This window comes from Lithobates pipiens, unplaced genomic scaffold (genome assembly GCF_037356315.1).
Source record: "Lithobates pipiens isolate NorthernLeopardFrog02 unplaced genomic scaffold, aLitPip1_a1.2 Scaffold_4, whole genome shotgun sequence".
In the NCBI taxonomy this organism is placed as follows: Eukaryota; Metazoa; Chordata; class Amphibia; order Anura; family Ranidae; genus Lithobates; species Lithobates pipiens.
This window is the reverse complement of record NW_027507852.1, coordinates 59509-79809: the sequence shown is the minus strand read 5'-3', so window position 1 is coordinate 79809 and position 20301 is coordinate 59509. Positions and strand designations below refer to the sequence as shown.

The 20301-nt window shown below is 43.7% G+C and overlaps 1 long non-coding RNA gene and 1 gene segment (V, D, J or C); one reads left to right on the top strand and one right to left on the bottom strand.

The window, feature by feature from the left end:
• LOC143956668 (uncharacterized) overlaps positions 1–15822 on the bottom strand; it is a 79965-nt gene extending 64143 nt beyond the window's left edge. Inside the window, exon 1 of the long non-coding RNA XR_013269973.1 lies at positions 15673–15822. This is a non-coding gene — a long non-coding RNA (uncharacterized LOC143956668). The remainder of the gene's footprint in view (positions 1–15672) is intronic.
• Positions 15823–15996: 174 nt separating this feature from the next.
• LOC143956659 (T cell receptor alpha variable 38-1-like) lies at positions 15997–16395 on the top strand. The segment is given in 1 exon segment: positions 15997–16395. A coding segment is annotated over 1 exon segment (399 nt).
• Positions 16396–20301: the final 3906 nt, after the last annotated feature.

Below are 20301 nucleotides of genomic sequence, written 5' to 3'. Positions count from 1 at the left end.
ATGATTCCAAACATACAGCAAAATCTACAAAGGAATGGTTCACAAATAAACGTATCCAGGTGTTAGAATGGCCAAGTCAAAGTCCAGACCTGAATCCAATCGAGAATCTGTGGAAAGAGCTGAAAACTGCTGTTCACAAACGCTCTCCATCCAACCTCACTGAGCTTGAGCTGTTTTGCAAGGAAGAATGGGCAAGAATTTCAGTCTCTCGATGTGCAAAACTGATAGAGACATACCCCAAGCGACTTGCAGCTGTAATCGCAGCAAAAGGTGGCTCTACAAAGTATTAACGCAAGGGGGCCGAATAATTTTGCACGCCCCACTTTTCATTTTTTTATTAGTTAAAAAAGTTTCAAAAATCCAATAGATTTCGTTCCACTTCACAATTGTGTCCCACTTGTTGGTGATTCTTCACAAAATATAAAAATGTTATATCTTTATGTTTGAAGCCTGAAATGTGGCAAAAGGTTGAAAAGTTCAAGGGGGCCGAATACTTTCGCAAGGCACTGTAACATGATATGAAAGGTAAACTTAGCCTTTAATGCAACCACAAAAAGATGAGCCAAAGAATCTACAAGAAAAATTATAGTACCAGTACCCAAAAGCACAGACTGAATAGGCAGTTTAGCGATAGTAAAGAAACAATCAGGGAAACTAAGAATATGAAGAGCCTCCGGTCCCAGCTGATGCCTCTTACAGGGAAACGCGTCGAGCGGAACAGCATTCAGACCATCACCATGATCAGCTTGTTGGCAAGATCCATGGCTGTGTTACTTATGTGTTTTTTACCACCTTCTTGAATGTGAGCGCTACATATTTTTTTAATAAATTATCGTATGAAGTACTAGACCATGAAGTCTTTTCCTTCCCTTACTACTTTTATCTGAGATGATTCAGAGACAGATGATCCATATCCAAGAATGATCCAGAGGATTATGAGGAGAGGATTTTTTGTGCTGGATTTATTTGCATGAGCACATTTGATCTCTATAATTTGAGATCCAACAGATCTGGTAAGTGGCTGTGTTTTTATTTGAAGGAGAACACATCCAGTGCATATTTATTTTTTCACCTGGTTGAGATTATGAGCACTGTTTGGACTTTTCTTTGGAATAATTTTTCCTTTTTCCTTGATTGATAATATTTTTTCAAGTTTTTATGGACACAATATATAATACTTTTGTTTGTATTTTTTCTTTGGGTAGCACACCAATATCTATCTTAAACTAAGAATATGCATAGACCCCAAACCACTGCATAAAGCCCTGAAAATTAACCATTACCCAAAGATTACTATAGAAGATATTTTAGCAGATTTATCAAAAGCTATTCAGTATGTGTTGTATAAAATTGATTCTGACACGTAAAACTCAATGAGCAATCAAGTTACTTGAGTATATTTTTATCCACATTTAGATTGTATTGATTTTTTAAGACTGCTCATGGGAACAAGAAATGCTCCAGAGGTTTCCAGCGTGGAATTTTTTTTTTAAAAGTCAGCAGCTAAAAAAAAAGTAGATGCTGACTTTTAATAAGGACACTCACCTTTCCATGGTACCCGCGATGTCAACCGTCCGAGGCCGACCCGTCCCTTGGCTCTCGGGTCCCGGCGCCACCATCCTCACTAAGGTAAACAGGCAGTGGAGTCTTGCAGTTTCACTGCCCGTTTCCTACTGCGCATGCGTGAGTCACGCAGCGCTTTGTGAATGGGACGCACTGTGTTAGGAAACACACAGTTTCCAAGAACACAGAGCGCCCCATTACCCAGAAGACAATGTGACGAGGAGAGAAGATCGAAGATCATCGCAGAGTAGGAAGAGGCAGATTAGGAAGACTGCCTAGCAACAGGGATTTCTGGTAAGGTAAAACATTATTTTTTTTCAAATTATTTTTTTCATTTTTTTAAGATTATTAATGCTGTTTTTTTGTTTTGTTTTTAGGGTGGCCCTCCACTTTAAAGTAGATCTATAGGCCAAACGTTTTTCTTTTTTGGATAGCGTAAAAGAGGGTTAGAACCCCTGTCAGTGTCATCTGTGCCCCATTGGTGAGATATACCTTCACTTCCTGTCACATAACTAAAACAGGAAGTGAGGGTAAATCCCTGCAAATATGGGAATCCACTGGGGCTCCTCAGAACTAGTCTCACCAGATCTAGTATCCCCATTGGAAGAATTGCCATATTGCTGTTCTGAGGACAACTCAAAACTAGGGATTTTCTTTTACTTTCAATCTTGATGATAACTGTAAACAGGATAAATAGAGCGGTAGAATTTCTGTAAACAAAATTGGGGGCACAGATAGCAATACAAATCTGACAACTGTTGTAATCCCTCTCTAGTCTATCAAAAAACAAAAAAATATGCCTTTAGTTATACTTTAATATAATGTTAAAAACACAGGTTACAAGGATCTGAATCAGCCTTTCTCAACCTTTTCAACACAGAGGAACCCTTGATATAACTTTCTGGTCTCAGGGAACCCCTACTAAAAATGACTATATCTACAACTCATGATACATTAGTGTAATGGTCAGTGGGAAGAATGCTGCTTACACTTGTAGATACTGGGAAGAATTGCCCCCTTACAAATAGCTAAAAAGATTAATGGTGGCAGTGGGAACTTATCTAAGAGGCAGAAATTGCTAATTTCTCAAGGAACCCCGAGCAACCACTGGAGGAACCCTAGGGTTCCATGGAACCCTTGTTGAGAACCCCTGATCTGAATTGTCAACTAAGAATAAAAATAATGAATTATAGCCAGAAGAAGTAAAAACAAATAAGCGATCGGTGTGGGTTAAAAAGGAACATAAAGTCCTACCCTATTTAGAAGACAAATGTATCTTCCTGCACCACTAAGCTCTCATTAATGTAACTGCCTCTTCTCTGAGACAGCATGTTTGTCAAGACAGCATGTTCCTGTCTCACCATAGAACTTTACATGTAAGCCCTTGTACACGCGGTCGGACATTCCGACGGAGAATGTCCGATCGGACCGTGTTGTCGGACAATCCGACTGTGTGTGGGCTCCATCGGATTGTTTCCGTCGGAATATCCGACAGACAAAGTTTTAGAGCTGGGCTATAAAACTTTCCGACAACATGATCCGATCGGACTTTGTCCGATTGTGTGTAGAGAATTCGGATCGGACAAAGTGCCACGCATGCTCAGATCAAATTCCTAGACCAAAGCTATTGGATACTAGCCTGAACGTAGTCCCGTCGTAAAGAAATAACGTCATCACGTTACGTACGATCGGATTTTCCGACAACTTTGTCCGACCGTGTGTATGCAACACAAGTTTCAGACAAAATCCGTCGGATGTCCGACCATGTGTACGAGGGCTAAGACACTCTAAACAGTTACGATGCTTCTAATTATTTGCTGAATGCATTTATATATTATTGCTATTATTTTTATTTTTTTATATATTTTGTAACACAGTTATTTCTATAAAAATAAAAAAGTCACTGTAGGAACAGTCCTTTTTGCTTTAATAAAGTAACTCATTTTTGGTAAATAGCACTTATTCTTACCTGACTCATTGCGATGCGGATTTCTTAAAAGGCAGGTAGTAGAACATTGGTAAAAAAAAAAGTTCTTTAAGCTTTTTTATGCGGTCTCATGTAAAACAACTGAATGGGATCCTTTAAAAGCACACTTACGCTTATTAAAGGGTCAGTGATTGTAATACTCAATAATCACCACAAGATGGCTCCAATTAATTGAAAAAGAAAATGTGCATATGAAATTGCAGTTTCAGTGAATAACTTTGTTAAAGAGGAAGTAAACCCTTACAAACCACTTTGACCTACAGGTAAGCCTAGATTAAGGCTTACCTGTAGGTCCAAGAAATATCTCCTAAACCTATATGGTTTAGGAGATATTTGCCCGAAAACGGGCACCGCTGTCTACGGCGCATGCGCCGTAGACAGCGGCGCGCAGGCGCACTAAACGCGGCAGTTCCAAGAATGGAGCTGCCGCATTTGTCGACTCCCGTGCGCATGCGCGGGAGTGACGTCATCGTGGCTTTGCCGAATGACAGCGGCGGAGCTGCGAGACGCCACTCCCGTGCGCATGCGCGGGAGTGACGTCATCGCGGCTTCGCCGCTGTCATTCGGCGGAGCTGCGAGACGCCACAAGCAAGATGGATGCGGCGGACTACAGGGGACAGCGGCGACTTCGCTGGCTCCTGTGTCAGGTAAGTGACACATAATGGGCTACTATGCGATGCATAGTAGTCCATTATGCTTTACCTTTGCAGGGAAAAAAAGAGGAAGTAAACTCATCAGGGTTTACTTCCTCTTTAATAATAATAATAAAAAAATCAACATGTTTACTGTTATGTTAAAAAGCATTTTGGCAACAGATGCACTGGTATCATTCATTTTGCTTTCATTTATTTTTTTTGATCAAAACGGATTTTATTAACACACAGAATCATACACAGGTCATCACATAAATCACAAAAAGAAATACATAGTCAAACAACTCACACAGAAAAACATCTATTACATAGCATGGTCACATATCCCAGGAGGTAGTGAATATCCCATTAGTCAATCATGATACCACAAAAATAGGGCAAAATCTTAACTAAGCAACCGTCCCATAACCAGCTCCAGGGGCGACAGCCCGGGGGTATCAAGCCATGGTCCCCACAATCTCTCAAAGCGTCCCGCCCGGCCTCGGTGTTGGTAAATATACTTTTCCATACTCAATACATTTCCCATCTGAGTTATCCATTCCTTCAGCCTCGGAGGGTCACTCGCTCTCCAGTGTTGAAGTATGAGTTTGCGCGCCTGAAAAAGAGCTCTCCCCAGGGCCTCCCTAACCGGCGTCCCCAATGAGGGATCGTCCAGCACACCCAAAAGGCACACCTTCGGATCCTGTGTAATCCGCACCTGGAAGGCCCCGTTAAGAGTCGCAATGACCCCCGACCAATATAAGTGTAATTTGGGACAACGCCAAAGTAGATGTATGAGGTCCCCCCTATCCCTGGCACATCTGGTGCAGAGGTCACCCTCCCCAATCCCCATCCTATACAGTCTAGCTGGTGTTCGGTGCACCCTCATAACAATATATAGTTGCGATAAGCGCTGTGCCGTGTTCAGTGAGCAGCCTTGTATTGCCTGTAAGGCTTCCGCCCATTGGTCCTCCTCAAACACTCCCACATCCCTCTCCCAGGAGGCAATCACCCTGGCGGGGAAACCCGGCATAGATGCATTCAGTAACATATTATAAGAACTGGATATAAAACCTTTAAAACTGGTAACTTCAGTCACAAACCGAAAAATCGGGGTAGGAGATTGCCTCCAGGGATTGTTTCCAGCTTGAGCCTTGACAGCGTGGCTCAATTGCAAATAATAAAAGTACATACCCTGAGGGACGCCATATCTTTCCCTTAATTCTGCAAAAGAGAGCAGTGATCCCCCAGAAAAAATTTGAGACATAAGAGTCACTCCACAGCGCCTCCAACGTTCAGCACAAGTCAAATCGACCATCTCCCCATAGTACCGATTATGCCATATCGGGCTATACTCCGTAAAGCCCTCCACATTCTGCAGTTGACGTGTTTTATTCCATATTTTTTGAATTAGGGCAAACGTTGGAAAGAGTCTATTAGACTTGGCGAACGAAAGAGTCTCCAAACCCGCCACCACTCCATCCGACCCCGTGCCATGGCTCAGAAGGGCAGCGGCTGGATTCTCCACCCCCTCCCCCCCCCTCCCGGCCATTCACCACGGAGCGGGCAATATGCTGCAATTGAGCCGCTATGTAATACAGCCATGGGTTGGGCAGAGCCAGCCCCCCCGCCTCCTTCGGCTTCTGAAGCTGCTCCAAACGTATCCTAGGAGGTTTGTTAAGCCAGATAAATGATCTGAATAAGGAGTTAATAATTCTAAATAATTTAAGCGGGATCACCATGGGAGTATTATGTAAGATATACAGTAATTGTGGCATAAAAATCATTTTAATAAGATTCACCCTGCCCACCAGTGACATCTTCAATTTAGCCCACACTTTAGCTTTATCTCTGATCCTGCCCAGCAACGGGGAAAGGTTCAGTGATAAATAATCACAAGGTCGCGGGGTGACCCATATCCCCAAGTATTTAAATTTATCAGCGACTGGAATATCATACCGCGTAGGATCCCGAGGGGAGGGAGCATCTAGCAACATAAGATGTGATTTGGTCCAATTAATCACCAGACCCGAAAAAGACCCGAAGTGCCGAACCACTCTCATAGCCTCAACCAGAGAACCTGAAGTATCCCCTAGGAACAACATAGCGTCATCTGCATAGAGCATCAGTTTTTCATGTAACTGCCCATATTTAAAACCCGTTATCAAGGGGTTGCTTCTCACCAGAACAGCCATAGGCTCTATGGCAAGAGCAAACAGCAGAGGTGACAGAGGGCACCCCTGCCTGGTTCCCCTAAATAAAGGAAAAGGAGTTGACACCCTCCCCGCCTCTCTAATGACCGCCGATGGGGAATTATACAGTAGTTGTACCCAGGATAAAAAGCCAGGCCCAAACCCAAACCGCTCGAGAGTTGCCCACAGATATCCCCATTCAATGCTATCGAAAGCCTTATGGGCGTCGAGCGACAGCAATGCCCTGTCCCCCATATTATCAGCCCGGGACTGCACATTAAGAAACAGGCGACGAAGGTTAATTGCCGTGGACCGCTCAGGTATAAAGCCCGATTGGTCCGGGTGAATGAGGGAGGCGATCACCGTGTTCAATCTCCGAGCCAGCACTTTAGCAAGGATCTTGATATCATTCTGTAGCAACGATATCGGCCTATACGAACCGGGGTCCAGCGGATCTTTCCCTGGCTTAAGAAGCAGCACAATACTGGCTCTTCTCATGGACTCCGGAAGGCAGCGGGATTCCCTGGCCAAATTCAGGGTACGGAGCAGTTGAGGCAGTAGTACTTCCCCAAACTGTTTATACACCTCTATTGGGATACCGTCATCCCCCGGGGCTTTAGAGTTAGGGAACGAGTTGGCAGCCAACAACATCTCCTCTAGTGTAATAGGCTCCTCAAGAAACTCCACTTGGGAATCCGCCAAACTCGGTAGCTCTATCCCCCGTAGAAATTCCCGAACTTCAGCCACATTACGTGTCGACTTGGACTCATAGAGTTCCGAGTAGAAACCTACCAACTCGCTCATCACCAAATCCGGAGTGTTAACCAGCCTGCCCAACCTGCCACGCACAGCCCCAATAGATGGGGAGGACCGTTGAGAGTGCACCAACGTCGCCAGCAGCTTGCCCGTCTGCTCCCCCTCCTCAAAAAAAGCCAGCCTATTAAAAAATCTCTTTTGGGTCGCCTTGGAGGCATCCATTCTATTAATAGCATCTTGTGCAGCTACCCAGGCCTCCCGGGTGGTCCCTCCCGAGCCAGCAATATATTCCGCCTCCAGTCGTCTAACCAACTGGTCCGCTTGATCCCTCTGGGCAGACGTAGCACTTTTAATGGCGTTGACCTCAGTTATGAACAGCCCCCGTAGGAAGGCTTTAAAAGCATCCCAGGCAACGTTCGTGTCTACAAATGCCTCATGTCTCTGCCAGTAGGCTTCTATGTCCGCTTCAAGAGTGTTAGTGGGAGAAAGAAGATGTAACCAAAAAGCATTAAGTTTCCATGGGGCCCTCTGCAAAGTAGAAGCCGGGTTGACCGTTATGTGCACTAGCAAGGGGGAATGATCAGAGATACTTCTAGTCAAATACTGCACTTTTTCCACATGTTGGAACGCTGCATCCGAGCACAGACACATGTCAATCCTAGACAAAGAAAAATGTGTCTTGGAAAAGCATGAGAATTGCCGCTCGGTAGGGTTCCTGAGCCTCCACGGGTCCAACCAGCCCACCTCCCCCAGGAATCTAGCCAAGGACGTGGAATGCACACCCCCACCCCCCGGAGGGGGAGGGTGTCTATCCAGGCCAAGGTCTAGGACACCATTAAGATCACCCACCAACACCATAGGGGTCCCCGGGTTAGTTAGCAAAAAAGTCAATAGGGCACGGAGAACCGGGGGACTAAACGGAGGGGGCACATAAACCGCAGCAAGAATGAATTGCAAACGTGACACTCTACACATCAAAAATACATATTTCCCCTCTTGATCAACCTCCAATGCCATCAGCTGAAAATCGAGGGCACGATGCACCAGCACACTCACCCCCCTGGAGTAGGAGGTGTGTGTGGAGTGATGCGCCCAGCCCACCCATGCAAACCCCAGGCACGACACCGTTCCCGGGGTCAGGTGGGTCTCCTGCAACACACAGATACCCGGCATATGTTTTCTGATGGCCGTGGATACCATAGTACGTTTCAGGGGATCCCCAAGGCCCCTCACATTCCAGGACAATATAGGAATAGATGTCATCCCGGCACATCAGTTAAATGGGCTTTACAGAATAATTCTTCCATAAATACAGTATACTGCATTCGGCATACCCAGTTCCCACACCTCCCAAGACCATCCACACCTCCATGGAAGGAATACCACAATATACAGTCCCGAAGAAGTGCATAAACCAGGCAGCATCCCCAATGACAAACACCATCTAGGCCCCCACTCCCCCACCCAGGGACCATGTGGCAGTCTGTCTGCTGGGCTTGACCCGGTGCATTCCTCTGTGTGATTCTTCTACAATAATATAATGATGACCCCTCGCCCCCCTCAGGAGCGAGAATAATGCTAGAAAGAAAAAAACCAAACTGGAAAAACAACAAAAAAAGTCTAAGGGTATAAACATAACCCCTCACCGGTCCATGTTGCAACAGGCATACCACGGCCGGTGGTTTCGTATCAACAGTGCGCTCCTGCAACGAAGGCACCTTCTTCAATAACATCAATAGCGCTTCCAAGTGTTCAGTTCTGTATAAACTGCTCCCGGCCGATCATGTTACCGGCCCCTAATCAGCCAATAATTGCAAAAGTCCTCAGTCAGAATAATCACTGATTTGTAATCCAGAAAGATGTCCAGCACAGGCCATAGCCAGAAATGCCACAGGATCAATCCACCCCCTCCTCGTTCACTCCATCCTGACGAAAAAGATGCTCATTCACCTCAAGCCACGCAGAGGCCTCTGTAGCAGACTCAAAAAATTGAGCCTGCCCTCCTGCAATCACACGGAGCTTGGCGGGATACAGCATGGCGTACTTGGCGCCTAATCGTTGCAGCCTCCTTTTCACATCCCCAAATTTCGCTCTGCGCCTCTGAACTTCCGCTGAAAAGTCAGGGTAAAAAGAGACCCTTGCCCCGTTGTATTGAACACCCCTCTTCTCCCTGGCCAAACGCAGTATGATTTCCTTGTCCTTGTAATGAAGTAACTTAGCCAGCATGGTGCGGGGGGGATTGCCCGGAGGTAAGGGCCTAGGAGGGACCCGATGAGCCCTTTCGATGGAATAAAAAGGGGAAAACGCCTCACGGCCGAAAACTTCCACCAACCAGTTCTCCACAAATTCGGTAGGATCCCTACCCTCCGTTTTTTCTGGTAATCCAACAATGCGGATATTACTCCTTCTCAAGCGGTTCTCAATGTCCTCATGCTTAAGCTCATTAGCATTCGCGGCCCTGGCCGTGATCTGTAATTCCCTGACCATGGGCACCATTCTATCTTCCACTTCACTGATCCGGCCCTCCACCGCCGTTGTGCGCTCCCTCACTTTCTGCATGTCATGTCTGATCAGCCCGACCTCCTCTTTCAGGCTTCCAAAGTGTTCCTGCAGAGTCTGTACCGTTGCTGTGCATTTCTGCACCGCTCGCAAAATTTCGGCCAGCGTGGGTTGTTCCACAGTGTCTTCCTCCTCCAACACCTCCATCTCAGGGGTATAGTGCTCCCCCTCAGCCTGCTGGGCCCGCTCAGAGGGTTCCCCCGTTTGTTGTGCCCGAAAAACAGCGGGGGTGGCATCCAGCTCTGCATCTTCCCGGGGCCTCTCCGCCCCCTTCAACTTCTGGGCATAATAAAGGATATCTTTCCCCTGGGCTTTAGGGGTCTTAGGGAGCGCCTTACCCTTCTCCTTGCTGTCCCCTCGTGCGCGCTGTGATGACGCGGCGCCATCTTGGATATTCAGCACAGGGCCTTCGTCTCCCCTCGACGGCTTGCGGGCCGGCATGGCAGCTCCGGAGCCGGCAACTGAGCCAGATGATGCCCGCAGGATTCCCCGAGGCGGTGGAACGGTTCCTCGCCCGGTACGAGCCCCGGTTCGGCCGGGAGAAGGATCGTATTCAGGATGAACTCAGGGAGCTCTGTGAGACACGTCCGCTCACATGCCGCTCTTGGCCACGCCCCCGCTTTAATTTATTTGATACTTTTTTTTTTTTAATTGACAATTAGGTTGAAGTGTCACCGCTAGATGATGCTGTTGTTTAAAACAAAGAAATACAAATGATTTTTTGTAAAAGAGAAGAAGGGCCAAAGTTTTTCTGGTTGTACTCCTCTTGTGGGTCACAGGAGTGTGCTTACTTGCTTTTCTGTGACCCAGAATCAGCCGACAGCGAGCTAAATTCCTCTGTTAGCTGACCTCAGAGAACACCCCCAGCCTCTGGAAGGATTTTGACAATAATGTGGGGGGGGGGGGGGGGCTTTGATGAGATATGAGTGGTCTTAATAGACCCCTGACATGTCCCTTTTGAGACACAGAAAGGGACTGGGGACAGAGATTCCCCAGTCCTTTTCTCAGGAACCTCAGCTGCACTGGAGATGAATGGACAGGAGACAGAGGCTCCTGTCCATTCATAAACTGAAGTATCATAAACACAGTTGGACTGTTCATTTGGAATAGGAAGGAGCCGACAGATTTACTGGCTCCTTCCTCCGGGGGATTGGAGCACACAGAGGTGGGGGGACCGAAGCACACAGAGGTGGGGGGACCGGAGCATACAGGGGGGGGGGGGGACCGGAGCACACGCAGGTTGGGGGAGCAGAGCACATGGGGAGACCGGAGCACACGCAGGTTGGGGGAGCGGAGCACACAGGGGGACCGGAGCACACGCAGGTTGGGGGAGTGGAGCACACAGAGGAGGGGGGGACCAGAGCACATGGAGGGGGGGATTGGAGCACACGGAGGTGGGGGGACCGGAGCACACAGAGGTGGGGGACCGGAGCACACGCAGGTTGGAGGAGAGGAGCACACAGAGGAGGGGGGACCAGAGCACATGGAGGGGGGATTGGAGCACACAGAGGTGGGGGGACCGGAGCACACGGAGGTGGGGGACCAGAGCACATGCAGGTTGGGGGAGCAGAGCACACGGGGGACCGGAGCACATGGGGCGGAGCGGAGCACACGGGGGCACTGGAGCACACTTGCTTTGACTTTAACACACTTCAAAGCACTTACCGCTTCAACATGCTTTTTTTATGTGTTTTTGATGCTTCTCTGTTGCATTTTAGAAGCTTTACTTAAGGTTGGCAAATGCCTTTTGTGCATTGATTTTCTATTTTTTCAAAAAGGGAAGTGATAATATAATAGCAAAGCAAAGCTAAAACTGAGCTAAAGCTCTTGTACCGCTGCTGATGTGGTTAAGGAGCGCTCTGACAGACTTGTATGGTGGCTTTGGAGAAGCACTGAAGCAAGATGAAAGTGACATGGGGTATCATTTTTAAAGAGCTGCAAAGCAAACACAACAGCGTATACAGAACTGTAAGGAAAACGTTTTATTTAGTGACAGGTGCTTTTATTCGGCATTCAGAGTGCTTTAAAAAAGTGTGTCAAACGCCATGTTTTGAAGTCTACACAAGCCCTTAGAAAGTATTAAAGTTATTAGATTATCATGACAGCCAGAGGATCAGCATTTTTAGAAGAAAGACAGCATTGACAGCCTGTATGTTTTGTCATTTCTGTTTTCCTTTATCAAATAGGTTTTAAGTGGACCGCTTAACATATAAATAAAGATAAAACATTTCTGCAGCGCCATCTTTAATACAAATGTACTTCTTTCTTGCCATTAAAGCAAAACACTGCTATGAGCTCTATGATATAATTTAAAGTCTAAACAAAGATTACATGGTCAGTAGTAATCATGTGTATTTTGGGCATATGGCAAATTTAAACAGAGAGTATTGTTTTAAATCATTAAGAAATTATCATTGAGATTAATGAATTAGCATGATGAAAACTCTTCTTGTGTACTGAGGAAAAATGGCTTTCCCTATGTACACATATAAATATTATATACACAAAAAAAAACAGTTTCTCAACACACTACATTATATGATTCTAATGATGATTAGGTCTACAGAACCCCAAACTGAGTGAAGAGAATGAGGTGTCATGCTGAACACCATGTCTCCCTCTTTTCAACAAAATGTGTAAGTCAGCAACAGACAGTTTTAAATTGTGTATTATAACACATGTTTTATATCACCCTTCCCCACTAAAAATACCCAGCTCAAAACATGATCAGGTTGGAATTGTTTAAACAGTACTAGCAGAAATCTGGCAATCTAGAGCACTAATAAGGTCTGTTCAGTGTTTTACCTGCTGCTGGTTTGATTTCTTCCTCTGCTTTCCATAAACCTGTAGAACTCTCCGGAACATAGGTGTGGAGCAATGCAAATAGCTGCATAAATACATATGCAGCCCTGGCCATCCCAGGGAGGGTTGCCCTGAACGCTGCTGGTAGTCTGTATAAATACTCTGAGACACAGAGCTTCTGAGTCTTTTCCTGGAGAGGGGAAGTCCAGCCTAGAGGGCTTTCTGCCCTCTAGGCAGCCCTGCCATGTGCTTTCTGTAAGTGAGGCCTCATCTGGGCTAGATGAGGGCCTGGATGCTGAAGTTACAGAGACCTGACTGTAGGGCTGTCATCTGAGGATCTAGTCTGGTATCACAGGAGAAAGGTGTTGCATGGATGTTGGAAGGAGGCAACCAACTTTCCCTGGACATTTGTGAGTAAAGACAGCGAGAGAGATCTTAGAGACTTTTGGGCTGCTGCCAACCCTCTGGTGCTATGGAGTCAGTTGTGTGTTTGTCTAAAGGGGACATAGGCTGGTGTCCTGATGAGCTCAGTCTATCTGGTTCTTTGTGAAGGTACTCTTCTTTAGTTGCTCTAAAGAAAGAAGCTTGTGTGCTTGTAACTTCTTCTACTAAAAGTCAAAGCCAAGTCCACAGTTTGCTTTTGCAAGAACTTTTGCTTCAGCATGAAGTTTACTGTCCTCAACTTGTACATAGTTCTTTTTGGAGTATCCCACTCAATTCCTTCCTCAATTCCCCAAAAATAAAAACAACAAAAAGAACAATCCTGGACTTGTTATTGAGCCAAAGAGTGACTGTAACTGTGTGCTTGGCTGAGGGGCAATTACTTGGAAAGGGAATCCTGGGCAATTTCCAGTAGCTCCTTTGGGGGTAGCGCTACACATGAATACTAACAGTCGTCTCTGAAACCAATGACTAAGATCAGGCATACCTTGTGAAAGTTGATTAATTTTTAATACAGTTTAGTGTGCAATTTCTTACTGTCTATGTTGTTGTTTTTCTTACATTTTGGTGTCCTTTTATGAAGCAGTGAAATCTATTCACTGCTTCATTCTCCGGCATTCACATAGGAGATCTTTCTCCTCTGTGTGCCACTTTATGAAGCGGAGTAGATCGCTTCACACTTGGAGGAGTGAAGCGATCTACAAACGCTTCTAACACTGGAGAACGGCCCCTAATACTGGAATCTCGTGAGACTTTACGAGATTACAGTACTAGAAATTCACAGATACACACAGATGTCAATTTATTAAGCAGTGATAAATTATCACAGCTCAATACACTGACACGCGGTGTGATTAATGTTAGTGAAATAAAGCGTCCCCCTACATAATATATACATGTATACACACACAGAAATTATATATACATGTATATACACACACATTATATATATATACATATACACATTATATATATATATATGTATATATATGTATACACATACATATGACAGGGGGACATGGTTACAGTGTTGGGGGGTCTGAACGAGGCATAAGGAAGTTAATTATCTTCCTCTTTCCTCCTCAGATCCCCCCACATTCTCTCTTCACTCCCCGGTTCTCCCCCTCTGAGTTGGTGAATCAGGGAATGTGAATTCTGACACAGATCACCAGTGAAGCGCTGAGATCCCAGCTTCATAAAGTGACCGTTACTGTGTCAGTCTATGAGGATTCTCAGTGTGTGGAGATAATTGGCTGGAGAACAAGTTCAAACACTTCTCCCCCGATTATCTCTGGTTTATATACTGTTTATGGGCTGTGATCAGCGGCGATCCTCTGGATCTCCACTGATCACTCCTTCATAAACGGACACCTTTGTCTTGCAGTGTATTGCTTCTCATTTCATTAAACAATAATAAAAAAATATTGTTACAGGTGAATGGCAGATGTTTCCGTTAACACATGTGGTGGCAGCTATTGTTTGTATGTGTAAGGTATAACTCTTGTGATGTGATAGCCCTATTATATTGTAGTTGGACTATACTTTCTTATTATGTGTGGTCCTAATATGGAAGTATAGCTCACTGATATTCAGATATTTGTCCAGTAAAGCAAATTTCCAACTACGATTTGGAGAGTGGAGTCTGAGATTTGGTAGTTCTCACATGTAACACCTCCTTTAAAAGCTTGCATTTTCACTTTTCTACATCTGTTGGCTCAAATGTTAATTTTGATCCAATTTTTTTTTTTTATTAAGCTGCCAGCATTGCCAATCTGCCGTTTATAACAGATGTGAAAATATGATTATGCTAACTTTGACCCCCCCCCCCCCCCAACTACTTCCGTTAAAGCCACAAGTTATGACTGCACCATTACAAAGTCATTCCTACATTTTAAATATTACATCTCAGAAGACAGAAGTTATTTCATTTACAAATCTGCAATGTGCTATTACATATTGATTGCAGTTATTATCAGTTTATTTCATGGTAAGTAGCGACTAAGGAAGGCTGTTACACAGGAAGTCATCTAACCGTGCATTAATTAACGTTTCTCCACCATAGAACAAGTATATGGAGACACCATCTTACAGCCTCCTACAGATGAAGGACGAGAAAATGAGAACAAAGCACTCCCTTGCAAGTATACATCTGACAGTGCCAGTGCTTTCATATACTGGTACAGACATTATCCTAATAATACAATACAGTTTGTGCTACATGACTTAAGTACCCCAGCTCGCAAGAACCGTATGGATGGCAACAATAAATTCAATACCGTGACAAATTCATCCAGCTCCATCTTAACTATCGCCAATCTGAGCGTGACAGACAGAGCTATGTACTATTGTGCAGTTGGCGACGCTCACACAGGTAAAATACATTGCTTGATTGTACAAAAACACTTGACCTTTACGATCACTTCTTGCTGTACAACACAAAGAGCATCAGTTCATATCTACCAAGAAATAAATAAATATATAGAACTCCACACGCCAGTCTTATGGAAACAGGTATTCAGTGAGCTGGTAGTGTGGTTCCTGTATACTATAGGAATAAGAGTTGGGTTAATTGCACACATAAGAGTTGGGTTAATTGCACACATAAGAGTTGGGTTAATTCCACACATAAGAGTTGGGTTAATTGCACACATAAGAGTTGCGTTAATTCCACATATAATAGTTGGGTTAATTCCATCTCTCCACAATGCTATGTTAGTAAAGGCTGTGATGGATTATCTACCTGTTAGGTAAATGGTAACCTGTGTAGAATCGTTGACATAAGCACAGTTGCAGTGTTTCCTGGATGGTGTTAAAATGCACTGATTCTACTTTAGGTCCAAGATTGTTCTTTATCATGTAGCACATAAATAAAGCAGTTAATTACAGAGTTAACAGTCTTTATTGAAAAACTTGCTCACCCCTCCCAGATCAGAGGCATATACTTATTTTCTGGGTGTGGTACATGTAGTGGTTATAAGCAGATGATGAAAGCTCTGTATGCCGACAACCATCTGCAGGAAGAACAGAAAGCTCGCTGCTGCCGTGAAGACGTTTAAGGACTGCAATGACTTGGAAATGCTACGTATCTTTATTTCCAGCCTTCTTTGTTGTGTCTTTTCTTATAGTTTCTTTGGTTGCCAATGATGTGACCCAACATGATCGTGAAATGACAGTTCAAGAAGGTGCTACTGTAACCTTGAATTGTAGTTATACAACCACCAAATATGTCCTAATCTGGTATTTACAGAAGTCAGAAGAGTCTCTCAAATTTCTTCTGCATGATCACTCTAAGAAAAATGATCTGGATGAGGAGTATCGGGATCGGTTCTCTGCTTATCATGACCCAGAGAAAAAGATTTTTCAGCTGACGATAAAAAACATTCAGTGGTCAGACACAGGGGCTTATTACTGTGCTCTGGAGCATGGCACCACATGCAGCATACAGTCTGTAGTCACACTATAACTTTCTACACTGATATGCAATTTGCCTACCCAAACGCATAGCCTTTATTATATAAATGCACAGCACAGCTAGACCCTGAAGGAGATACACCTTGATTGATTAACATGCATTGATTAACATGCATTTCTAATAGTTCTAATTTGTCATATTGTCAATAGTATGGATGTCAATAAAAAATTGGTTGAGGTTGATATACTAAATAAATATTTACTGTGTTTGATTAATAAGATGCAGCTGTGTTTGCCCTATTTACTATCCCTCACTTTGCAAAGTGAATATTTTCTATTTCTTTCGTAAATCCATCCCCTGAATCTATGTTGCCACTATCCTCACTCCTTTCCTTAATCAGTTGATGACAGTTTGGGGAGCTGTCATTTAGCTAGTGTTACCATCACTGCCTGTTTTATTTTTTTGGTGAGTCGGTGGTTGGGGGGCATTGTGATTGACGATGGATTTACAAGGGGGGACATGTTTTGCCGATTTTTTTTGTTTTTAATAAAGAACTTGTCAAACATTCGAGTGTCTTTATTACAGGTTACATCTTTTTTTTTGTGAATAACTAGGGGTACTATGTATCTCGTACTCACATGGGGAGAGGGGCATTATTTGTGAACATCATTTATTGAACTCTGTACAAAATGGGCTTTAAAGAACAAACCTGTGAACTAGATGAAAACATATGAAAAGGAATCTAACTAAGTAGTGTCATCTACCAACAGAAAAGGAGAATATAATATTTATACGCAATATTTCATATTTGCCTGGCTAAAAAAAAAAACGATTTTTAAAATATTATTTTTTAATCTTGGCTATAATAAAGAAAAACACAAATACAACTACTATACATTTCCTTAAACAGGATCATAAGCAATGTTACAGATGTTACCAGTGTTGAAAAACGAATAAGTATTATCCCACACTTATGTTCCTGTTTTCCAAGTACTGTCTTTTTACTGTTGGGCAATGACTGCCACAGCTAAATCTTTAATGTGGAAATGTGCCAAACCACATCACCCCTGCTCGCTAGCTACTGTTAACAGCAGTAGAACACACTGGAAGAAGGTTTGGAACATTAACATTTTGGAAATTTCCACTTTAAGCCAATAAGTCCAATACACTAAAAAACTCTGGTTATGACAAATTGATTTGCTTATCATTACTGATCACAAAGGAAAGAATGAACTTTGGTTAATGCCTAGTACAAATGGACCGAATTTTGTCAGACATCAACCAGTTCAATAAAAATCGTCCGACATTTGGCCCATGTGTATGTCAGTATGCCAAACGGCCAGCTTCTGTAGGATGAACATTGGCGCTTTCAGCAATTGGCTGAGAGGGCTTACCGCAGTGTTCTCTGCCGGGGGGGGGCGCCCCCTGTCAGAACATAACAGCTCGGTGGGGGAGATCTCTGCACTATCGTTGGATCATTAGTACAGCAGCTCCAAGCGGAGCTGTCAGTTTTTGCTTGTTCAACCCACTGGGCTGAATGGAAAAAAAACTATTAGTGTGTACCAGGATTTAGTTGGAAATTCCCAGCCATGTAAGCAAAGGGGCAGTTCCAGTTAAAGGAAAAAAAATGTCATGGATGTTCCCCCATGAATTCATACCAGGCCCTTCAGGTCTGGTATGAATTTTAAGGAGGACCCCATGCATGCAAACAAAACAAAAAATGTTGTGGAGTCCCTCCCCAGATTCCATACCAGACCCTTCAGGGCTATTATGAATTTAAGGGGGATCCCTGCGTAACTATCTAGAAAAAAAGTGTGGGGTCTCACCAAAAGAGTTCAGTATGGATTTTTGGGGGGACATCATGCTTGATTTTTGTGTGGGATCCTCCTTAAAATTTATACCAGACCTGAAGGGCCTGGTATGATTTATGAGGGAACTTCATGCCATCTTTTTAGTGGATGTACCCTATTAACATCTATAGCAGACCCTCATCTAGGAGAAGGTATACATGGTTTACATGATAATAACCCACAGCTGCTTTGTTTACAAACAGAACAAAGTGGCAGGGAGCTTTGTAAATATATTTGTTGCTATAATAGGTTGTATACATTTCACAGGTGCATGTTATTTAATTGTGTTTTACCTTTTTAATGTTTAACTTTAAAATTATTCTAAACACAGAGTAGCCCGATCCTCCTCCTGGGTTCCCTACACTCCTGGCTCATCCTTTTCAGCAAGTGCCCCCATAAGAGGCCCCTTCCTATGGTGAAATTGTAGTTTTTGTCACCATTTTATGAAAAATTAAGACATTAAAAAAAAATTCACAATTTTTTTTTTTTTTTTACATACTGTCACCAGTGCAGTCACCGGTGTGGCAGTGATCAGGGATACTGACTGGTGACAGTATGTTTTAAAAAAAAATTAAAATATATTTTTTTTTTACTTTTTTTTTAACATAATGTCATCAGAGTAGTTCAGTGTCACCATGGTGACATTGTACTACTCTGGGGGATGAGCAGGGATTTTTTTTATACTACTATTGCTTATAACAGTGATGGTCACTTTTTTAAGGAATGGTCATGAATGGCTTTCATTCATGACAGCTTGCTTACTATTATGATGCTCTGATTGGCCACAGCTAATCACATTGCACTGGTGCCAGATACAATGTGATAGCTGTGGGCCAATCATAGCATCACAACAGTAAGCAAGCTTCATGACAGCTTTGCTTACATTGTAATCATGTGATCGCTATGATTGGTCACTAGTGATCACATGATACTCTGGGAGGGCTGTGATCTGCTGTGTCCACCAGACACAGTGGTCACAGGATCATGCCACTGCGTGCCCCATGGGGTGCACCGCATTATACCAGTAAGGTGCGATGCCTGCAGCTGCTGCCCGCTCACAATAAATGTACTGGCATGTGGTTAAGCATCACCAAAGCAATTGATCCCTGCCAAATGTTTTTTTTTTACGTTTTTTTTCCCTCTGTCTCATTGAGTGCCCTGCTTCTAATGCCATTTGTTTGACAATCTATTGTCTGTTAACCTACAAAATGGCCACAACTGATTTTTAACATTTAACTCCCACTGACTTCAATGGGGGTTCAGATTCAGATTCAGCACCCAAACTTTACTCATGTTTACTGAACCCTGCTAGAACAGAACCCACATGTGTTCGGCTCATCATTAGGGATCCTCATTGAGAGATTCAGGGAAGACACTTCTGGCATAGACTTATCTTGAAGACAATAGTAATATCACAAACTTTTCTAACCTCCTAAGGAGCCTAGCCCAGAGGAATCTACGGTACTCTATAGACCAGTGATTTCGAACCTTGACACCCCAGATGTTTTGGAACTACATTTCCCATGATGCTCAACTACACTGCAGAGTGCCTGAGCATCATGGGAAATATAGTTCCAAAACATCTGGGGTGCCAAGGTTCGCCATCACTGGTCTAGACATTTTATTGTTTCAGTTTGGCCACAAAAATGGAAAAAAGAGACTGTCCTCTTAAGTTTTTTGAGCAGGCCTGTACGTGATTATACAATTTGTTCAATAAAAAAAATGTAAAATTGTACAATGGGTAAAATGAGTTGAATCAGATCAGCGAGTTGTCCTTCCTCCCTCTTTAAAGACAGTAAACTGCAACACATTTTTAGGTGATATCACATGTGCAAATTGCACTTGAAGAGCTGAAACAAGAGGAGTAAGACCAGAATGGCTGGTCAGCACAGAGAGAAGGTAATCCCTAATGAATTTCAGGATTTTGTGTGGAATCAATCGTGTACAACTATCCCTGACTGAAGCAAGCAGATCTTCTATACAAGTTGAGAATGTTTCTCAAAAATAGCTGACTGTACAAGTAAAGGACTGCATTCTGTAATTCCATCTGGTGAGCTTTCATTACCACAGCAGAAGAAGCCAGTAACACCCTGTTATAAAATCTCTC